We start from the raw sequence: 19,781 nt of genomic DNA, 5'->3' as shown, positions 1-19,781 counted from the left end.
GTTCACCGACGCGAGCAGGTCCACATCGGGTCCCGTGAGGGCCTTGTAGAACCGCCCGTGTAGCACCTTACTCTCCCATGCCGCCTTGCGATCCGCAGTACTTAGTACCACAGGTTTGCGCCAGTTCTCGTTTGCCAAGGAGAGCGGCGTGAGGTTCCTGTCTACTGCCACCACATCACGATGCATCCCACACTCGTTGTTAAGGAAATAATTCCTGAGATTGTACACCTCGCGGTTGTGGAGATCCTTGGCGTTTAGGAAGCCTCGGCCTCCACATTTCCGTGGGATGTACAATCTCATAACTGACGAGCGTGGGTGTAGCATGCGATGTGCGGTGAGCAGTGATCGGACCCTCCGATCCAGGGCGTCCAGCTCGGTCTGAGTCCACCTTAGTATGCCAAAGGAGTATGTGAGTAGGGGCATTACCCATTATTATTATCTATATATATAAATGCACGTGTCCTGACTGATTGACTGACTGACTGACTGACTGACTGACTGACTCATCAACGTAGAGCCGAAACTACAAATGCTAGAAAGTTGAAATTTGGACACTAGGTTGCATTTATAAAACATATAAGAGCTAAGGAGCGATTTTGGGAAATTCAACCCCTAAGGGGGTTAAAAAGGGGATGAAAGTTTGTATGGGGTTCAAGTTTTATTTTGAGCTAGGAAATTGAAACTTTGTAAAAATGTACTATATTAAAAAACAAGAAAATTAATTTCTGCGTTTTCGAAAATTCATCCCCCAAGGTGGTGAAAAAGGGGTTGAAAGTTTATATGGAGATCAAATATTTTTGTGAGTGTTGGACTTGAAACTTTGTATATGGGGATATTATTATAAGACGGGAAAAGTAATTTCAGCGTTTTTGAAAATTCATCCCCTAACAGGGTTAAAAAGGGGTTGAAAGTTTGAATCCATTACAAATGCTTTGAAACTTCTTAGAAAGGCATAATAGCCGATGAAAAAAAAAGTGATTGCGACGTTTTAGGTAATTCAACCTCTAAGGGGGTAAAAAAGGGGATGAAACTTTGTCCTGGGGTGCAAATTTTATTTTAAGCTAGGACCTTGAAACTTCGTAAAAAGGTATTAAATTAAAAAATAAGAAAATTAATTTCTGCGTTTTCGAAAATTCATCCCCCAAGGTGGTGAAAAAGGGGTTGAAAGTTTGTATGGAGATCAAATATTTTTGTGAGTGTTGGACTTGAAACTTTGTATATGGGGATATTATTATAAGACAGGAAAAGCAATTTCAGCGTTTTTGAAAATTCATCCCCTAACAGGGTTAAAAAGGGGTTAAAAGTTTGAATCCATTACAAATGCTTTGAAACTTCTTAGAAAGGCATAATAGCCGATGACAAAAAAAAGTAATTGCGACGTTTTAGTTAATTCAACCTCTAAGGGGGTAAAAAAGGGGATGAAACTTTGTCCTGTGGTGCAAATTTTATTTTAAGCTAGGACCTTGAAACTTCGAAAAAAGGTATTTAATTAAAAAACAAGAAAACTAATTTCAGCGTTTTTAAAAATTCATCCCCCAAGGTGGTAGAAAAGGGGGTTAAAAATTTGTACGGAGATCAAATATTTTTGAGAGTGCGGGACTTGAATCTTTGTATTTGGGGATATTATTAAAATACAGGAAAAGTAATTTCAGCGTTTTGTAAAATTCATCCCCTAACAGGGTTAAACAGGGGTTGAAAGATTGAATCCATTACAAATGCTTTGAAACTTCTTAGAAAGGCATAATAACCGATCACAAAAAAAAGTAATTGCGACGTTTTAGGTAATTCAACCTCTAAGGGGGTAAAAAAGGCGATGAAACTTTGTCCTGGGGTGCAAATTTTATTTTAAGCTAGGACCTTGAAACTTCGTAAAAAGGTATTAAATTAAAAAACATGAAAACTAATTTCAGCGTTTTTAAAAATTCATCCCCCAAGGTGGTAAAAAAGGGGTTGAAAATTTGTACGGAGATCAAATATTTTTGAGAGTGCGGGACTTGAATCTTTGTATTTGGGGATATTATTAAAATACAGGAAAAGTAATTTCACCGTTTTGTAAAATTCATCCCCTAACAGGGTTAAACAGGGGTTGAAAGTTTGAATCCATTACAAATGCTTTGAAACTTCTTAGAAAGGCATAATAGCCGATAACAAAAAAAAGTAATTGCAACGTTTTTGGAAATTCAACCCCTAAGGGGGTTAAAAAGGGGATGAAAATTCGTCTTAGGGTGCAAATTTTATTTTAAGCTATGAACTTGGATCTTTGCAAATAGGTATTAAATTAAGATACAAAAAAACAAATTTCAGCGTTCTTAAAAATTCATCCCCCAAGGTGGTAAAACATGGGGTTAAAAATTTGTACGGATATCAAATATTTTTGAGAGTGCGAGACTTAAATCTTTGTATTTGGGGATATTATTAGAAGACAGGAAAAGTTATTTCAGCGTTTGGTAAAATTCATCCCCTAACAGGGTTAAAAAGGGGTTGAAAGTTTGTATGGCGTTCAAATTTTATTTTAAGCTAGGAACTTGAAACGTCGTAAAAATATATGGTATTAAAATACAAGAAAACTAATTTCAGCGTTTTTGAATATTCATCCCCTAAAGTGGTGAAAAAGGGGTTGAAAGTTTGTATGGATATCAAACATTTTTTCGAACGCGGGACTTGAATCTTTGTATTTGGGGATATTATTAAAATACAGGAAAAGTAATTTCAGCGTTTTGTAAAATTCATCCCCTAACAGGGTTAAACAGGGGTTGAGAGTTTGAATCCATTACAAATGCTTTGAAACTTCTTAGAAAGGCATAATAGCCGATAACAAAAAAAAGTAATTGCAACGTTTTTGGAAATTCAACCCCTATGGGGGTTAAAAAGGGGATTAAAGTTCGTCTTAGGGTGCAAATTTTATTTAAAGCTAGGAACTTGAAACTTCGTAAATAGGTAGTTAGGTAGTAGGTTTTATTAAATAGAGGACATGAAAATCTTCTAAGGGGGTTTAGAGGGATTACATCGAGGACAATTTTATTCAGTTAGGGGCTTGAAACTTCGTAGGTTGTGAAAGACAAGTGTCATGCGTCGTATAATATTAATAATTAAGAAATGATTAACCGTCCTACCGCAATCTCTTGCTGCATAATGTTCTAAGCTAATGTAGAATATATAACCACCAATATACAAATCCACGCGTACGAAGTCGCGGGCAACAGCTAGTTATTTATAAGTATTCTCTCATACAAAAAAGTACTTATTATGTTTACTTACCTATTCAGTAAAAAACTTAAGCACTTATAAATTTAACCAGTTGTTAATGTCAAGCTAATTCGTAATTTAACACATTGTAATATTCATTTGTAGTAAAAATAGTCCTGCAAAACGATTTTTAACATACTTCTAATAATAATGTCGGTTTTTTTGTTTTTCTAACTGTTAAAAAAGTATTTCTGATTAATTGCAAACTGTAAAATTAAGATAAGACTAATCCAATAACAAGACGTAAACTATTATTAAGTACCTACTTTAACTAGAGATCTTAGTAGTTGTTTTTTGTTTAGTTTTTTTTTAACCCGCATAAATGTCAATGTGGTTCAGTGAAGGGGACGGACTGAAAATCAGCGCTGCGCAAGCAATTTGTAATGAAATGACTGACGCAGCGTATGCTGAGCCCGTTCCTTTTGCCGCACAATTATTCTTTTTTTCAATCCTTATGTTTTGTAACCTGTATGCTTTTTGTGTTGCAATAAATGGTTTCTTATTCTTATTCTTATTCTTATTCAATCATTTGAAGCAAAACCTTCAGTCTCATCATAAGTAGGATTTCATGTAGGTAAGTAAGAACTTAAACTCCAAATTATAAATAGGTGGTGTACTCGTAGGTTATTTCGTACAAAGATGAATCAAGATGAAAAGTTTGGCCTCCTCGATTTTACCACACTCATTAACAGCTAGTGTTCCTAAGGACTCGAGCCTTTTAGCCCGAGATTTAAAGCTTCCGAGCCCTTTTTAGAGCTGGCTTATTGAAATAGGCTTCAAAGAGCTCTTAATAAAGCCAGTCTTATTTTTTTTTAAATATCGCCTTTTTATGAAGCTCAAGCTTTTTTTAAGCTTAAAACCTTAAAATAAACTTGTGCCTTATATACAGGGATCGGATACCGGTATTTTTTGTATGGGAACGGAAACGGTATTTTTTCGTTCTTTGCTAATTACTTCATTTCTAATTGGGCAATCTAATAATACGAAATCGTAACCTAAAAACACAACTGAGTCCTACATTTCGAGTATAAAATAATTAAAAAAATATGGTTATTTCTAGGTTTTTGCAAAAAACCGGTTCCGATCCCTGCTTATATAAACTCTTAACTTTTATGAATTCGTTCGTACCTAGATAATAGTATAAAGGTGTGTAAAGATTTGGTATGTTATGGTATAGTATGGTATGGTGGTACATACCTATTATTGGTATGTAACCAGGGTCAATTGCGGACCTAGGCAAGATGACATCGTTTGCAGAAAACGAAACGAAACGCGAAACGAAAGATACGGGAATATTGGGGATGGTAATTTAATTTTGATTAAATTATAATTAAATTAAATAAATAGGTACCGTAGTAATCAAAATTGAGGCTCTAATTCAATACACCACGCCAAAGAACGCGTCGAGTTTACTTATAAAAAAAACAACCTTTGTTACATTAGGCTTTGAGGCTAAAAGGCTTAGAGGCTAAAAAATGATGAGTCTTAATATTTAGATAAAGACTTTTAGCCTTTAAATATGTACCTAGTCTAAAGTTATTAGCGCCAAGATTCTAGGCTCTTAAATAGAACTAGGCTCGGGGGCTAAAGAGCTAAATAGGCTTTTAGTATTTTAGGCGTCAAGAGATGAGGCGAGCCCTAAAAAAAGTGCTAAAAGGCTCGAGTCTTTTGGAACACTATAAACAGCCCCTTGAAACTTCTTAAAATTGTATTAAACTAATAAACGCATGTAGGTACACGGTTATAATTGCACCATAATTAGGTAGGTACACTAACATTATACCCTATCTTAATTAAAAACCAACACTAAAATGTTTTATTACCGACATTGCTAAAGAAATGACTCAATGGCCGTAAGGTTGCTCGCATTTCGGGTTAAAACTTATGCGAATGATAATTCAATTTGATGGACATTTTAAATTACTTTAGCAATTCGCACAGTATTTGTGAATGAATGTCGCGATGAAATTACAATTTTGGTCTTGTCCTTATTAACTCATATACATTTTAACATAGGTATTATCGCCTATCGATTACTGATGCGTTCAGATGTAAATGTATGAAAACTAAATCCATAACTTCACAAACTCTAGGTACACCTTAATGTTTGTTTCTGTTTTCCTAGGATATCGGTGCCGTCATATAGCGGCCGTCTCCATACAAAAGACTACTATGTACATCCATATTCAGCCGTATTATTTTGTATGTAGACGGCCGCTATATGACGGCACGGTATCCCAGGAAAACAGAGCTTTAGTCAAAAATTATGTTGTCCGTTTGGCTACCGTCACATGGGCGTAAGGTGAAAAATTTATTAGTGTTCATTACTGTTTTGTGTTCGTAACAAATGGCAAAGCCATATATTTTGACTAAGGTGTAGAGTTTGTGAAGTTGGGGCTTGTAGAGTTAGAAGCTTGGCTCTACATGAGATCTAATAACTTTTTGTCAGTGTCAGCCTTATAGTTTCATCTTGGCAACATTTAACATGAAAATAAATATTTTGGTGGGATAGATATACTCGTATCTACAGTTCACATTCAAAAGTAGGTATCTACCACAATCTAACGGTTTTAATATATGTACCTACATACATAATGTATCTCATTTTCTAAAATGATGAGAGCACAATCTGAAACTATTAGATACTTTAACTTACATGTTTGGTATATCTATTAGTGTAAGTTGGTTAAAAGGGAGCTAACACAAAATTACAGTTTATATATTATTGAATTTTTACATCAAGGGAAAATGCCATGGTGCCCATGGTTTTACGCGGGAACTAGACTATATTTTGCAAGGACGAACTACAACCAAAACCGTAAAGGAGGCGTGGCGCGCCATAATACGAGTATATCCTGTATTCCTTTCTAATTTCCTGGCTTTACGCCCCCTCTTAAGGGATTAGTTTTCGAAAACAGACAAAATTTATTTTCCTGTATTTTATAATACAATGCCTTTTCACGAAGTTTCAAGTTCATAGCTAAAAACTTATAGGTACCACATACTAACTTTATTCCCCCTTTTAGCCTCCTTCAAGGTTGAATTTTACGACGTTCTTATTTTTTGTACAAATTACAATTATGTGCACATTTTAACTTTCTAACTTTTGTAGTTTTTAGGCTCTGCGTTGATGAGTCACTTAGCCAAGGACATAATTATGCATTTATGTCTATTGTCTAGGTATAAATAGATTATCATAAGCGTAGGTACTGTGTGGTCAATATTTTTTTGTATCTGGGAATCCGCTATTAAAATTGTTATTAATGTTATTTAAAAAACAAAAACAAAATTATTTATATCATTTGTTTATTTAAATCTACAATTATTGTGATTCATTTACCAACCATAGTTAGCTCCAAGACCGCTGTAAGAGAGGTGAGACACCGCCGGGGCAGCAGAGTACGCCACAGTAGACTTCAAGACGGGAGCGGCATGGGCGTAGGTAGCGTACGCGGGAGCGGCCTGAACAGAAACTCCGGGAGCAGCGTACGTGGAGATGGCGGGTGCGGCAGAGTACGCCACGGCGGGAGCAGCCGCGTACGTGGCTACAGCGGGACCGTGAGCGGTGTGCGAAGAGTAAGACGACACGGAGGACACGGCAGGGGCGATGGCCTTAGCCACAACGGGTGCAGCGTACGCATGGGCTACGGGGGCAGCGGCATAAGCGGCCACAGCGGGAGAACCGTGAGCGGTGTGGGAAGAGTAAGACGAAACCGAAGACACAGCTGGGGCAAAGTTCTTGGTGACTACAGGTGCGGCCGCATAAGTCGTATAAGCGGGAGCGGCGTAAGTTTTTGCGACCAAGGGGGCGGCGGCGTACGTGACGGGAGCGGCGGCATAAGCATCGACGGGGGCAGCAGCGTACGTGGCGACGGGGCTAGCGTGCGCGGTGTGTGTGGAGTAGGAGGATACGGAAGAGACCGCCGGGGAGATAGTCTTTGTGATGACGGGGGCGGAGTAGGCCACTGGGGCGGCAGAGAGCAGACCGCCAGCGCGGGCCATGCCCACGGCGCACAGAGCAACGATCAGCTGAAATTGTTGACATTGCTAATTAAATACCTACTTACTTATTAACAGTTCAACAATAACAAGATAAGGATGAAAGAAGCGCGACTATTCATCAACCTCGTCTTAGCGCTTTTTAAGTTGCATCCTTAAAATAAAAGCCTTAAGATCCGCTAAGTAACTTACTCATAATACTGCATTATGTCACTTAAAAAAAAACTAGACCTTATTTAAAATAAGTAATTTGTCCTAAAGAATCATATGCAACTATTAGTTAGTTGCATATGATTCTGAAGAGTACTGACTCTTAAGTAGGTATTGATTTTCGTTTGTTAAGTAAGAATCCTTCAAGATTTTCTTTTCAGCTGACTAGTATGAATAGTGTATTTTAATTACATATTTGTATACCTTGGCGTACATGTTGCTTTCGTTAGTGTTGGCAACTGAATAATTATCGCAAGAAACACCTTGGTTCTTATACCAAGCAAATGTTGCACTAGTTTCACTTTCATTGTCAAGGCGTCTATGATGTGTAACAAGGTAGGTGCTACTTTAATGAGCTCGAACAGTGGACGGCAGGGGAGGACATTTGAAAGGGCACTAGGTTAAACTGATTTGAAATATCAAATTCTATGCTTTCAATACTAATTATGAATGTTGTAATATATCGCCCATGTATTAAATTGGGTCAAATAAACATTACATGTAGGTATTAAATTGTTTTGGTAAATCAATTAGATTTTTTTAAATAATTACCTATAAAAATCATTTTCGTTATATTAACTACCTACCATATTCAGCTAACGTTATCCATTTTTGTTATAATTATTTAAAACTTATACCTAATAGGTACGAATAACGTTTTTTTCTAGATTTCAGATTTTATAGGGTTACATTCGTGAGTTTTGCAATTTTTAGTATAATGAATAGGTACCTAAATAATAATATACCTAATTGTTTGTAGGGTTCCGTATTCAACAACGAACCCTTTTAGTTTCGCCATATCTGTCTGTCTGCCCGAGGCTTTGCTCCGTGAGCGTTAGTGCTAGAAAGCTGCAATTTGGCATGCATATATAAATAAATAAAAAGCGGCCAAGTGCGAGTCGGACTCGCCCATGAAGGGTTCCGTATTTAGGCGATTTATGACGTATAAAAAAAAACTACTTACTAGATCTCGTTCAAACCAATTTTCGGTGGAAGTTTACATGGTAATGTACATCATATATTTTTTTTAGTTTTATCATTCTCTTATTTTAGAAGTTACAGGGGGGGGGGACACATTTTTCCACTTTGGAAGTGTCTCTCGCGCAAACTATTCAGTTTAGAAAAAAATGATATTAGAAACCTCAATATCATTTTTGAAGACCTATCCACAGATACCCCACACGTATGGGTTTGATGAAAAAAAAATTTTTGAGTTTCAGTTCGAAGTATGGGGAACCCCAAAAATTTATTGTTTTTTTTCTATTTTTGTGTCAAAATCTTAATGCGGTTCACAGAATACATCTACTTACCAAGTTTCAACAGTATATTTCTTATAGTTTCGGAGAAAAGTGGCTGTGACATACGGACGGACAGACAGACGGACAGACGGACAGACGGACAGACGGACAGACAGACAGACAGACAGACAGACATGACGAATCTATAAGGGTTCCGTTTTTTGCCATTTGGCTACGGAACCCTAAAAACCGGCCAAGTGCAAGTCGGACTCGCGTTCCAAGGGTTCCGTACATTAGGTCCGACTCACGCTTGACTGCACATTTCTAATAGCATTTCCTCTCATCTACATAGGTAACGAACTGTGTTTTGTGTACTTTTTTCAAAATTTTAGACCCAGTAGTTTCCGTATTTTCCTTTTGAGGTACGGAACTCTAAAAACCAACAAACTCGTACAATAAATCTAAAAAAAAATTAGTGTATCTCCCCTACACGTAAAGTGGAGGTGGATTTTTTCGCTTCAATCTTACATGATAGGTACTTGTTTATTAATTACTATTACTACTACCCTTCTAATGTACATGATACTTACTCTTAACCTATTCTGACAGAATGGTAACTACGGCACCCTACACTAAGCATGACCAAACATGCTTTTGGCCATTTATTTATTTATTTTTTTGTTAATTGGCTAATGTTGGAAAGATTAATAAAGTTACAGTTACTTAATTACTATTATCCGGGGTCCATAGATAACATAATATACTAGGTACCTTATACTAGTAAAGTTATCTTTCAGTGCCATAGGTATACTATAGAGTCTGTCCGGAAAGAGAAGAGTCGTGGAATATATTGAGCATTCCACGACTCTTCTCTTTCCGCACAGACTCTTACTTATACAGCAGGTATAGGTATATGACACTGAAATAAACACTAATATGACAAAAAACCCGGCCAAGTGCGAGTCGGACTCCCGTACATCAAGTCCGACTCACACTTGCCTGCACATTTCTAATAGCTTTTCCTGTCATCTATAGGTAAAGAACTATTTTGTGTATCTTTCTCAAAATTTTAGACCCAGTAGTTTCGGAGATAAAGGGGGGGGGGGGGGTTTTTGCGGTACGGAACCCTAATAACAGTACTTATTGACCTATTTGTAGGTCTATTTTATTGTATTTTTTGACATGTGTGGAATATGACTGTATGTGAATTGTGACTGAATAAAATAAATAGACATTAAAAATATCTGTCGGTAATCAATTCATCTTCCATTCCTTATCTTTTAACTCCAGGATAGTGTTGCATTTTATGGTTACTGTTAGGGTTTGCACGACGGATCCGAAATGTATGGGAAGATCCGCGGATCCGGATCCAGATACGGATAATTTCATACATGGAATGCAAACCCTAGTTACTGTGTTTAGGTATTTCATTTAATATGTCGTGTTTACCTATAATTGGATAGACACTTATTCATGTACTTTTGGCTTTTATCTGTAATTTCTGAAGTGTTGTATCTGTTGGTAAACCTTAGATAAATAAAATAAAATAAATAAATATCTCAGTCTTAATTAATTGCCTAAAGGTAAAAAGGTACCTAAGGTAAAGAAAAAAAAAGATGCGACTATCGGAATATACAGCAGCTGTAATAAACATCTGAAAAGGATGTAAAGGCCAATGATGATGATGATAGTGCTAAAAATGAGTGTGTTCGAAATTTCGAAATTCCGAAAATCTTTTTTCCAGATTGCTATTTTTGCCATTCGCAATTTTTACCATTTTACTTTTTAACCGACTTCCAAATCTAAAAGGAGGAGGTTATCAATTCGGTTGTATGTTTTTATTTTTTTATTTTTTTATTTTTTATTTTTTTTTATGTTTGTTACTCCATATCTCCGTCATTACTGGACCGATTTTGAAAATTCTTTTTTTGATTGTATGTATATTCATACAGATTGGTCCCGTTTTTGTCAAAACCCAGTTCTGATGATGGGATCCATGAGGAATCGAGGGAACTCCTCAAATCTTAACGGCATACATATAGTGATTTTTGTGTTTTTATCAACAAATCAAGCATATACATTCAGAAACGTGACATTTGATGAAGTGGAACTGCTGATGATGATCAGAACAGAACTCTTCAACGACGCATAGTTCACGTTTGGCGATTTGTCCTCTTCGTTATGTTTGTTAAGCAAGTTAAGTTTTTAAGCCACATTTTTGTCAAGCTCGAGTTCTGATGATGGGATCCATGAGGAATCGAGGGAACTCCTCAAATCTTAAAGGTGTGCGTATAGAGATTTTTGTATTTTCATCAGAAAATCAAGCATTTTTATTAAAAACTGTCGCATTTGATGAAGTGGAACTGCTGATGATGATCAGAACAGAACTCTTCAACGACCCATAGTTCACGTGTGGCGATTTGTCCTCTTCGTTATGTTTGTTAAGCAAGTTTAGTTTTTAAGCCACATTTCTGTCAAGCTCGAGTTTTGATGATGAGATCCATAAGGAATCGAGGGAACTCCTCAAATCTTAAAGGCATACATATAGTTAGTGATTGTTGTGTTTTAATCAACAAATCAAGCATATACATTTAAAAAGTAACATTTGAGGAAGTGTAACTGCTGATGATGACCAGAAAGAAACTCTTTAACGACGCATAGCTCGCGTTTGGCGATTTTTTCTTTTCGTTATGTTTGTTAAGCAAGTTAGGTTTTTAAGCCATATTTATGTCAAGCTCAAGTTCTGAACATGGGATCCATGAGAAATCGAGGGAACTCCTCAAATCTTAAAGGCACACGTATAGAATTTTCTGTATTTTCATCATAAAATAAAGCATTAACATTAAAAACTGTCGCATTTGATGAACTGGAACTGCTGATGATGATCAGAACAGAACTCTTCAACGACGCATAGTACATGTTTGGTGATTTCAAATTTCGACTTTGACTTGGACTGGGACCCGGTCTCGGATCCAGATCCGGACTCGTACCCGGATCCGGTTCGGACCCGGATCCGGACCTGGACTCGGATTCGGACTCGGACCTGGACTAGACCCAGACTCGGACCCGGACTCGGACACAGACCTTGACCTGGAAAACCACCATGATACCTAAACTCAATAAACCACTATGATTACTAGACCCCGGATTCTTGTCGCGATCACGTGACAAAAGGGTGATTTGGGGAGTAAATGGAATGGTAGAACAAGATAATACTTAAATTATAAGATAAATAATAAACTTTTCAAATATGCTCCGTTAACATCTGTCCCAGTGGAAAGAAGCTTTTCTTTTTTGAAGTGGATATATTCTGCTAGAAGACGTAGCCTAACCGCAAGTCATTTAGAACAACTGTTGATCTGTTACGGAGAGTCCGTTAACAATAGAGCGACGTCGACATTTTAATCTTTTTTTTTTGTATTATCTTATCTTAATAAATCCGTATTAATTAATAGGTACTGTTCCATTTACTCCCCAAATCACCCTTTTGTCACGTGATCGCGACAAGAATCCGGGGTCTAATGATTACCTACCATAAAATGTAGGTATAAAGTATGATGAGGCCAAACCCCTCCCGCTCAAACCCCCGTACACCGCACCGCATGCGCCGTTAAGTGGGTTAGGTTAGGTTTGAACTGCTATCCTCACAGAACCGAACAAAAGTGGGTTAGGTTAGGTTAGAACCGCGAACCTTACAGAAACGAAATGCTTCCTTTTCTACATAGCGCACCATCTACAATAATCTTTCACCGGGCCCCATAGAAGTCGGTTTTTTTTTCTTAAAAATTATTCTCGATAGCTTCCTTTTCCAAAATCATATATAACCATTCGCATATTTTCTCATTAAGTATTTTAATTTTCCAACACCGTATTTTTCTGATAGGTTTTCTAAGTATTCGCAATTGTGTAGGATAATGTTTTAGGGATTTCATAAAGACAAGACACATTTTATAATAAACAACTTGTTTATTTTCTACATTTTCTATTTACAAAAGTTTCGTGGGATTCAGTTTACCAACCATATTGAGCACCGAGTCCGCTGTAGGAGAGGTGCGATACCGCGGGGGCGGCGGAGTAGGCCACAGCCGACTTCAGGACGGGAGCGGCGTGGGCGTAGGTGGAGATGGCGGGAGCGGCGTATGTGGAGATGGCGGGGGCAGCGGCATAAGTGGCCACGGCGGGGGCAGCGTAAGAAGCCACAACGGGGAAACCGTGGGCGGTGTGGGAAGAGTAAGAGGACACGGAAGACACAGCAGGGGTGATTGTCTTGGTGACAACGGGGGCGGCGTACGCGGTCACGGCGGGAGCGGCGTAGGCTGCAGGAGCGGCGTAGGCTGCGGAAGCGGCATAGGATGCGGGAGCGGCGTAGGATACGGGAGCGTAGGCCTTAGCGACCAAGGGGGCTGCAGCGTAAGTGGCCACGGGGGAACCGTGAGAGGTGTGGGTCGAGTAAGACGACACGGAGGACACGGCAGGGGTGATGGTCTTGGTCACCACGGGGGCAGCGGCGTAAGTCGCGATGGCGGGAGCGGCATAAGACTTGGCGATGACGGGGCCGGCGGCGTACGCGAAAGGAGCGGCGGCGGCGTAGGTGGCGACGGGGGCAGCGGCGTAGGCGGCGACTGGGCTACCGTGCGCGGTGTGTGTGGAGTAGGATGACACGGAGGACACCGCCGGGGTGATAGTCTTGGTGATGACGGGAGCGGAGTAAGCCACTGGAGCTGCTGCGTAGAGACCCCCAGCGCGGACCATGCCCACGGCGCATAGAGCTACGATTACCTGAAACATAAGTAACAAATCCGTTAAGAATATCCTTTTTAATTGCTTAACCGTTATTAAATTTTAATTCTAGTAAACTTGAAACTAATGTTCAAACTGCCCATAACGTTCTTTCAGAAATGTCAGAATAGTCTTGGACTCGGATGAATAATAATATAAAGACGGCTGATCTTCTCAATACCTACTTAATACTTATTAAGTAAAAAAACAAAAAAAAATCAATCTCGCCATATGACAATCGTATAAACTTTTAATTTTTACATTTCCCAGCACTTTTTTTATTGAAGCATTTAAATTTAATTATGAGATTTTTTTTTAATATTAGTACCTTAGCGTACATGTTGCTACAATAGATGTCGGAAACTGAATGATTATAGCAAGGAACGCCCTGGTTTTTATACCAACTAAATGTTGAGAGTGTGTTTCATTAATTTCATTATCAAGGCTTTAGTGATTTGTAATAAGTGCTCATTCAGTGAGCGCACATAGTGGACGGCATCGGCAGAGGCGGACATTTGAAAGGGCACTAGGCTTAAGTGAATTCAAATATCAAATTGATAATGAACTTGAGTGATTTCAATATTGGTCTTATTTATCGAAAACGAATTGTAAATAATATATTCTGCCTGAAGTGTAAACCTATTTATTTGCCTTGATAACTTAGTGATTTAATGAACTCATAGTGTGTGTTGTAGTGCTTGACAGTATCATTTAGTTGCCACCTTCAATCTTGATTTATAGCAATACTGCTAACAGTGCTAACCAATTATTAGACTATCAATAACTTTGTTTTAAATTAAAACACCAAAGTTTACCCCAGAAAGATTGCCCTTGCGTAGTAGCGTGTAGCAGTCTCTTGCGTGAAAATATATTTTTTCACACTCTGAAATGACAGTTCAAATTATTACCAGAACCTTTTTAATCGTTGATCTTTTAGATTCCCCAGCAACACAGTAAATAATAAGTATAGGTATAATAAAAGACAACTTTTTAGAAATGAAAATCTTACCTATATTGTTCTATTAAAAACATATCAACTCAAGATTGTTATGAAAAGACAAATGTTTTAGTTTTGTCTTTTCATTCCATTGTAAACATAAAATAATTATGTAAATATAAAGGTAATTAAACGCACTTCAAATGTAATCCAATATCAATCAGGTACTGCAATAATGCTTTTGTTTAAATAAACGTAAGTACTTTAATGTCTTACATTATTTCTATCGTGGCCAGATCATAGATTTTGTTCATTCATGAAATGCCATTTTATAATTGATCACTTCATGATATCATGAAGCGGACCTAACCTAACCTAACCATATGGTTAGGTTAGGTTTAACTTTTATATGATGTAGCAAAACGAACTATTCATAAAAAGATTGCCACATCATGAAATGATCAATCGTACCGACTCGTAAGATCTGGCCAAGACACTTTTTTTTCTACTCCTCTACAGTTATATGTCTTTTTTACATGCATGAACACTAATATAAAATATAATAACATACATAACAGGTTTGAAGAAAAGTCTATATTGTCTATTCCTCATAACAGTACTTAAAATGTGCTTTAACCTTTTCGACGCTGTGTCAAACGCAAAAGCTGTCTCTCAGACGCCACATCACCGAAGTGTCAAAACTGAAATTGAACTTTATGCATATGCACCTAGGTCTATGTTGCTCTGTGGTCTATGACCGATTAATACGTCTTTGGCGTTGGACCTGCGGTGCGTATATATCGGTCATTGGCGTCCAAAAGGTTAAAATCGCTAAAGCGATTAATGGCTCCCAATCTAACAAAATCAAAATTAATACAGTTTTCGATCTAAGTAGCAATGCACTTACAAAAGCTATTTTTTGTCATCACCGTTTACAGTGAACATCAAATAATAATAAAACCGGACACGTGTGAGTCGGACTCACCCACCGAGTGTTCCGTACTTTTTAACATTTCTTCGGCAACAGAAATACATCATGTTGAAATTTTCACAGATCTGTGAAAATTTCAACTGTGAGTCACGGTTCATGAGATACAACCTGGTGACAGACAGACAGACGGACAGTGGAGTCTTAGTAATATAGTCCCGTTTTTACCCTATGGGTACGGAACCCTAAAAACAAAGTCCACCATGTTTTTCATTATGACGTATCTCGCGCTTATAAAGTTTTAATTTACTTTTTAATTAAATTAATTTGCTTTTTATTTTTAAGTCAGTAGTCGTAGAAAAAGTATTGTAAATGTGAGCCGAAGGTGGATTGTAAAGGAATACGCCACAAGCATTTTTTGACCTACTTATACAACGTTGTTTAAGTAGGTCAAAAAATGCTTGTGGCGTTTTGTTTACGAATTAAATGTTAATTATCAATTCTATCATTTATTTTAATCTATACCTATTATTATTTTTGTCTCCTTTATCTGTACCATGCCTTATGCCACCAAAATATCAAGGAAATTCTTGCTTTTTTAAATGTTTATTGAAATTTCATGTCACATAAATAAAAATATACTTATCATGGTATAATAATATACTCTGCCTGGTACTCTCTTCCGATCACGTGACTGACACAAGCCTACGTCATCATGCGACAGCGCTATATAATAATATGCGATAGCGCTATATAAAGTGGCAATGTTATTGTGACGTAGGCTTGTGTCACTCTGGGAAGAGAAGACCATGTTTTAGGTATTAGACTATGATACTTATATTGTTGAGTGGTTAGTCCCTTACAGGGATAAGTTCGCTTTGAGACCTCTATTTCTGTAAATTTTATGTAAACCTGTGTTGTGTACAATAAAGTGATTGCTACTACCACTAATAATGCACCTTATATGTCATTAAACTCATTAATTTTTTTTATCAATCAAAGAATTTATTCACGAACAAAATAAAACCATAAAAATAATTCAGTGCAAATTTAAAATATCCGCAACCAACGCAGGCTACGTCAGGTGGCTACAAATGCAAATCAGCAACATGCTTCGTCTCGATGATTGATACTCGTACATGCACATTCTTATAATGATGTAGGGAATGTATGAGGGATTTCATATAAACGAGACACATTTTATAAAAAACAAATTGTTTATTTTATACATTTTCTATTTACAAAAGTTTCGTGGGATTCAGTTTACCAACCATATTGAGCACCGAGTCCGCTGTAGGAGAGGTGAGATACCGCGGGGGCGGCGGAGTAGGCCACAGCCGACTTCAGGACGGGAGCGGCGTGGGCGTAGGTGGAGATGGCGGGAGCGGCGTATGAGGAGATGGCGGGGGCAGCGGCATAAGTGGCCACGGCGGGGGCAGCGGCGTAAGAAGCCACAACGGGGGAACCGTGGGCGGTGTGGGAAGAGTAAGAGGACACGGAGGACACAGCAGGGGTGATTGTCTTGGTGACAACGGGGGCGGCGTACGCGGTCACGGCGGGAGCGGCGTAGGCTGCAGGAGCGGCGTAGGCTGCGGGAGCGGCGTAGGATACGGGAGCGGCGTAGGATACGGGAGCGTAAGCCTTAGCGACCACGGGGGCTGCAGCGTAAGTGGCCACGGGGGAACCGTGAGAGGTGTGGGTCGAGTAAGACGACACGGAGGATACGGCGGGGGTGATGGTCTTGGTCACCACGGGGGCAGCGGCGTAAGTCGCGATGGCGGGAGCGGCATAAGACTTGGCGACGACGGGGCCGGCGGCGTACGCGATGGGAGCGGCGGCGGCGTATGTGGCGACGGGGGCAGTGGCGTAGGCGGCGACTGGGCTACCGTGCGCGGTGTGTGTGGAGTAGGATGACACGGAGGACACCGCCGGGGTGATAGTCTTGGTGATGACGGGAGCGGAGTAAGCCACTGGAGCTGCTGCGAGGAGACCTCCAGCGCGGACCATGCCCACGGCGCACAGAGCTACGATCACCTGAAAATAACCAACATTTATTAAAAACACCGACCTAAAATTTACTGCTGAACTTTCCCTAAAGCTCAACTTTAAAATGTGTTCTTCTACTTTGCATTCGAAACTTTTGCAAGCTCTATATTAAAGACTTGTTTAGACTCCATCTTTTAAAGTGCAGTCATCAGTCAATTAACTATTGAGACAAAGGACGGCTCTGTCGAAAGATCGTCCCGACACTATTGCAAAATATTGCGAAAAGTTGACGAATCAGGCTAGATTAAATACTTATTACTGCGCAACGAAACTAATTATTTTATAGTACCTTGGCGTACATGTTGCTGGTTCTAAAGTTGGGAACTGAATAATTTCGGCTAGGAGTGCTCCGGTTTTTATACGTATGTGTGCAGTCCGTCCATTTCACTTTCATTGCCAAGGTAAGCCGGCGTATATTACCTCGTATTACCGACGTGCACACCGTTTGCTGTTCACGGCGCTCACCACAACCGCATTTACTTACAAGCGGTCCAGTATAAAGGACCCTTTTATTGCAGGCTTGTAGAATTTGATCTGCGTCTACGACGGTGGAATGAGTAACATTTTTAACAGTTTCGTAACATAGCCAACACTTGTGTATTGCAGTTTGGTACAGGTTCCCTAAATCCAATACTCTGTTGCTTATAGGTTGAAGCATGCCAGCCAAAAGAGCTTAGGTACTCCCATGTCAAATTCCGGCAACGCACTTACAACCCCTCCGGTGTTGTTGCACCATCGTCGTCAACGTAATCACTTGGGTACCATCAGGTATTCGTCTGCTCGTTTGCCTACTATACCTACCATAAAAAAAACAAAGATATGGTTTAATCGTTTGTTATACATTTCGAGGAATGTAGTTTTATATGATCGAATATAACACTTTAATTAATTTACTCCTTCTTGTGATTACTATATTTATAACGTAACTATACAGGAGGCTATACTATAAATGGCGTAACTATAAATGATATGCATATGAAACCTTAACTACCCTGACAATAACTTAATAATAGATGTGTATGATCAGATAATCGTGTGTACTAGGTAGGTATATTGTCGTCTTTTTTGACCCATCATTATATCTAGAAAGAACTTTTTTCCGTATTTTACACAACGCACAGTATAAAAGTACCTAATGAGTCATGACTTCTAAAAGTGTCTTTAGTCATTTATGCTTGAAGTGCAATAAACGCTATCGTATTTGCTATTTTCATAGTAGGGCTCAAGCTATACTGGGGCTAAGTCGTATCACGAGTCACGGCATATTTCTGAATCGCCTAGCATGTCGTCTGAGTCAGAGATAGCCTTTCGATTTCATTCCGTTTGAGCCTACGTCAAATTAAGCGAGCCATAGGGCGCGAGGGCCTTGAGCGGGCCCGGTTTGTCGTCCTCTTTATTTTAATGATACATAGGTGGGTTTTGATGAGGTACCGATAAGTGGAGTGACTTTGAATTGTTTTAAATTTATTCGAGTTGTCTAATAACGAGAGTTCTAATCCTTTTACGAACGTACAACTATCCAATGTTCTTATTTTTTCTAAAATTTTGTGATAAAAGTGGATAATATTGTTTATCGTTATGTTAGCCTCTTAACTAGCTTAGCCAGCCTAAAAACATCGCTTTCCATACCAATTGAATGTTCCATATAATAAACAATATACTTAAATCGTTTTGTGACATGAATGTAATTAGTCTGTATAACTAGAGTATATTGAAATAAAATAAATATGCGTTGATAAGCACTTCGATAGGTGACTTATTTTAATTGGCAACGCCGGCATCGACAGATCAAGGACTGCGCTCCGTACTTCCTCTTTGCTCTACGCTACTACGGTCCAGTGAACACAGAAATTTTATACTTTTTTGTAACGTTATCTCCGGCTTGTACTTGTATAATATGTCACTGTAAAATTGTAAACACTCGTCATATTATAATCTCGCTAGTTACATTATAAACTGACGGTAGGGAGATTACAATCTAACCTACGTTAGATTATAAACTAACGGGTTCACAATCTTACGGTGTCATATATATATTGCAATACTTAAGATACGTTGTACGTATAGGTACTTGTCAACTTCGGATATCAAAATGTTAATATCATATTAGAAGCATTACATATTTTAACTGACTTTATTGTGATTCGATACCAATTTGGTAACATACCTAATATAATCGCTTGCGCCATTTCTGAAGAGGGTTTGTTACTTAGTTTAGGTACACCTACTAAAATAGGTAGATACATAGCGAAAGTTTCGTACCTACTTATTTTTATTATCCTTTATTGGAAAAATAAATACCCTCAAAACAGGCTGACCTCAGGATCCGTTACAAGTACTAGGTATGCGTAACTGAACGGAGATCCCACACTTTATGAGGTTTTACGCTCGGTAAACA

General features: G+C 38.5%; 2 protein-coding genes across 2 annotated transcripts; both read right to left on the bottom strand.

Annotated features, from left to right (window-relative positions):
* Window positions 1-6,568: 6,568 nt before the first annotated feature.
* Window positions 6,569-7,696, bottom strand: LOC134651817 (pupal cuticle protein G1A-like). Its single transcript, XM_063506928.1, has 2 exons — window positions 7,660-7,696; window positions 6,569-7,275 (listed from the first exon to the last, which is right to left on the bottom strand). Exons 1-2 carry the CDS (start codon window positions 7,669-7,671, stop codon window positions 6,583-6,585), a joined length of 705 nt encoding a protein of 234 aa, XP_063362998.1. The 5' UTR covers window positions 7,672-7,696; the 3' UTR covers window positions 6,569-6,582.
* A 4,943-nt stretch (window positions 7,697-12,639) lies between these two features.
* LOC134651818 (calphotin-like) lies at window positions 12,640-17,800 on the bottom strand. Its single transcript, XM_063506930.1, has 3 exons — window positions 17,673-17,800; window positions 16,836-17,371; window positions 12,640-13,425 (listed from the first exon to the last, which is right to left on the bottom strand). The coding sequence occupies exons 1-3, from the start codon at window positions 17,775-17,777 to the stop codon at window positions 12,705-12,707; spliced, it is 1,362 nt and encodes a 453-aa protein (XP_063363000.1). The 5' UTR covers window positions 17,778-17,800; the 3' UTR covers window positions 12,640-12,704.
* Between the last annotated feature and the right edge of the window lie 1,981 nt (window positions 17,801-19,781).

Source organism: Cydia amplana, chromosome 10 (assembly GCF_948474715.1).
Source record: "Cydia amplana chromosome 10, ilCydAmpl1.1, whole genome shotgun sequence".
In the NCBI taxonomy this organism is placed as follows: Eukaryota; Metazoa; Arthropoda; class Insecta; order Lepidoptera; family Tortricidae; genus Cydia; species Cydia amplana.
This window is presented reverse-complemented; position numbering and strand designations above follow the sequence as displayed.

Bases quoted from the DNA above. Each gene is read 5' to 3' on its own strand.
- LOC134651818 (XM_063506930.1), bottom strand. From the start codon at position 17,777: ATGAAAGTGAAATGGACGGACTGCACACATACGTATAAAAACCGGAGC. The intron at 17,372-17,672 runs GTACTATAAAAT...GGTTATTTTCAG, and splicing joins CCAGCAACATGTACGCCAAG to GTGATCGTAGCTCTGTGCGC. The intron at 13,426-16,835 runs CGTGTCCTCTTA...CGCTGGGGGTCT, and splicing joins ATCACCCCTGCTGTGTCCTC to CTACGCAGCAGCTCCAGTGG.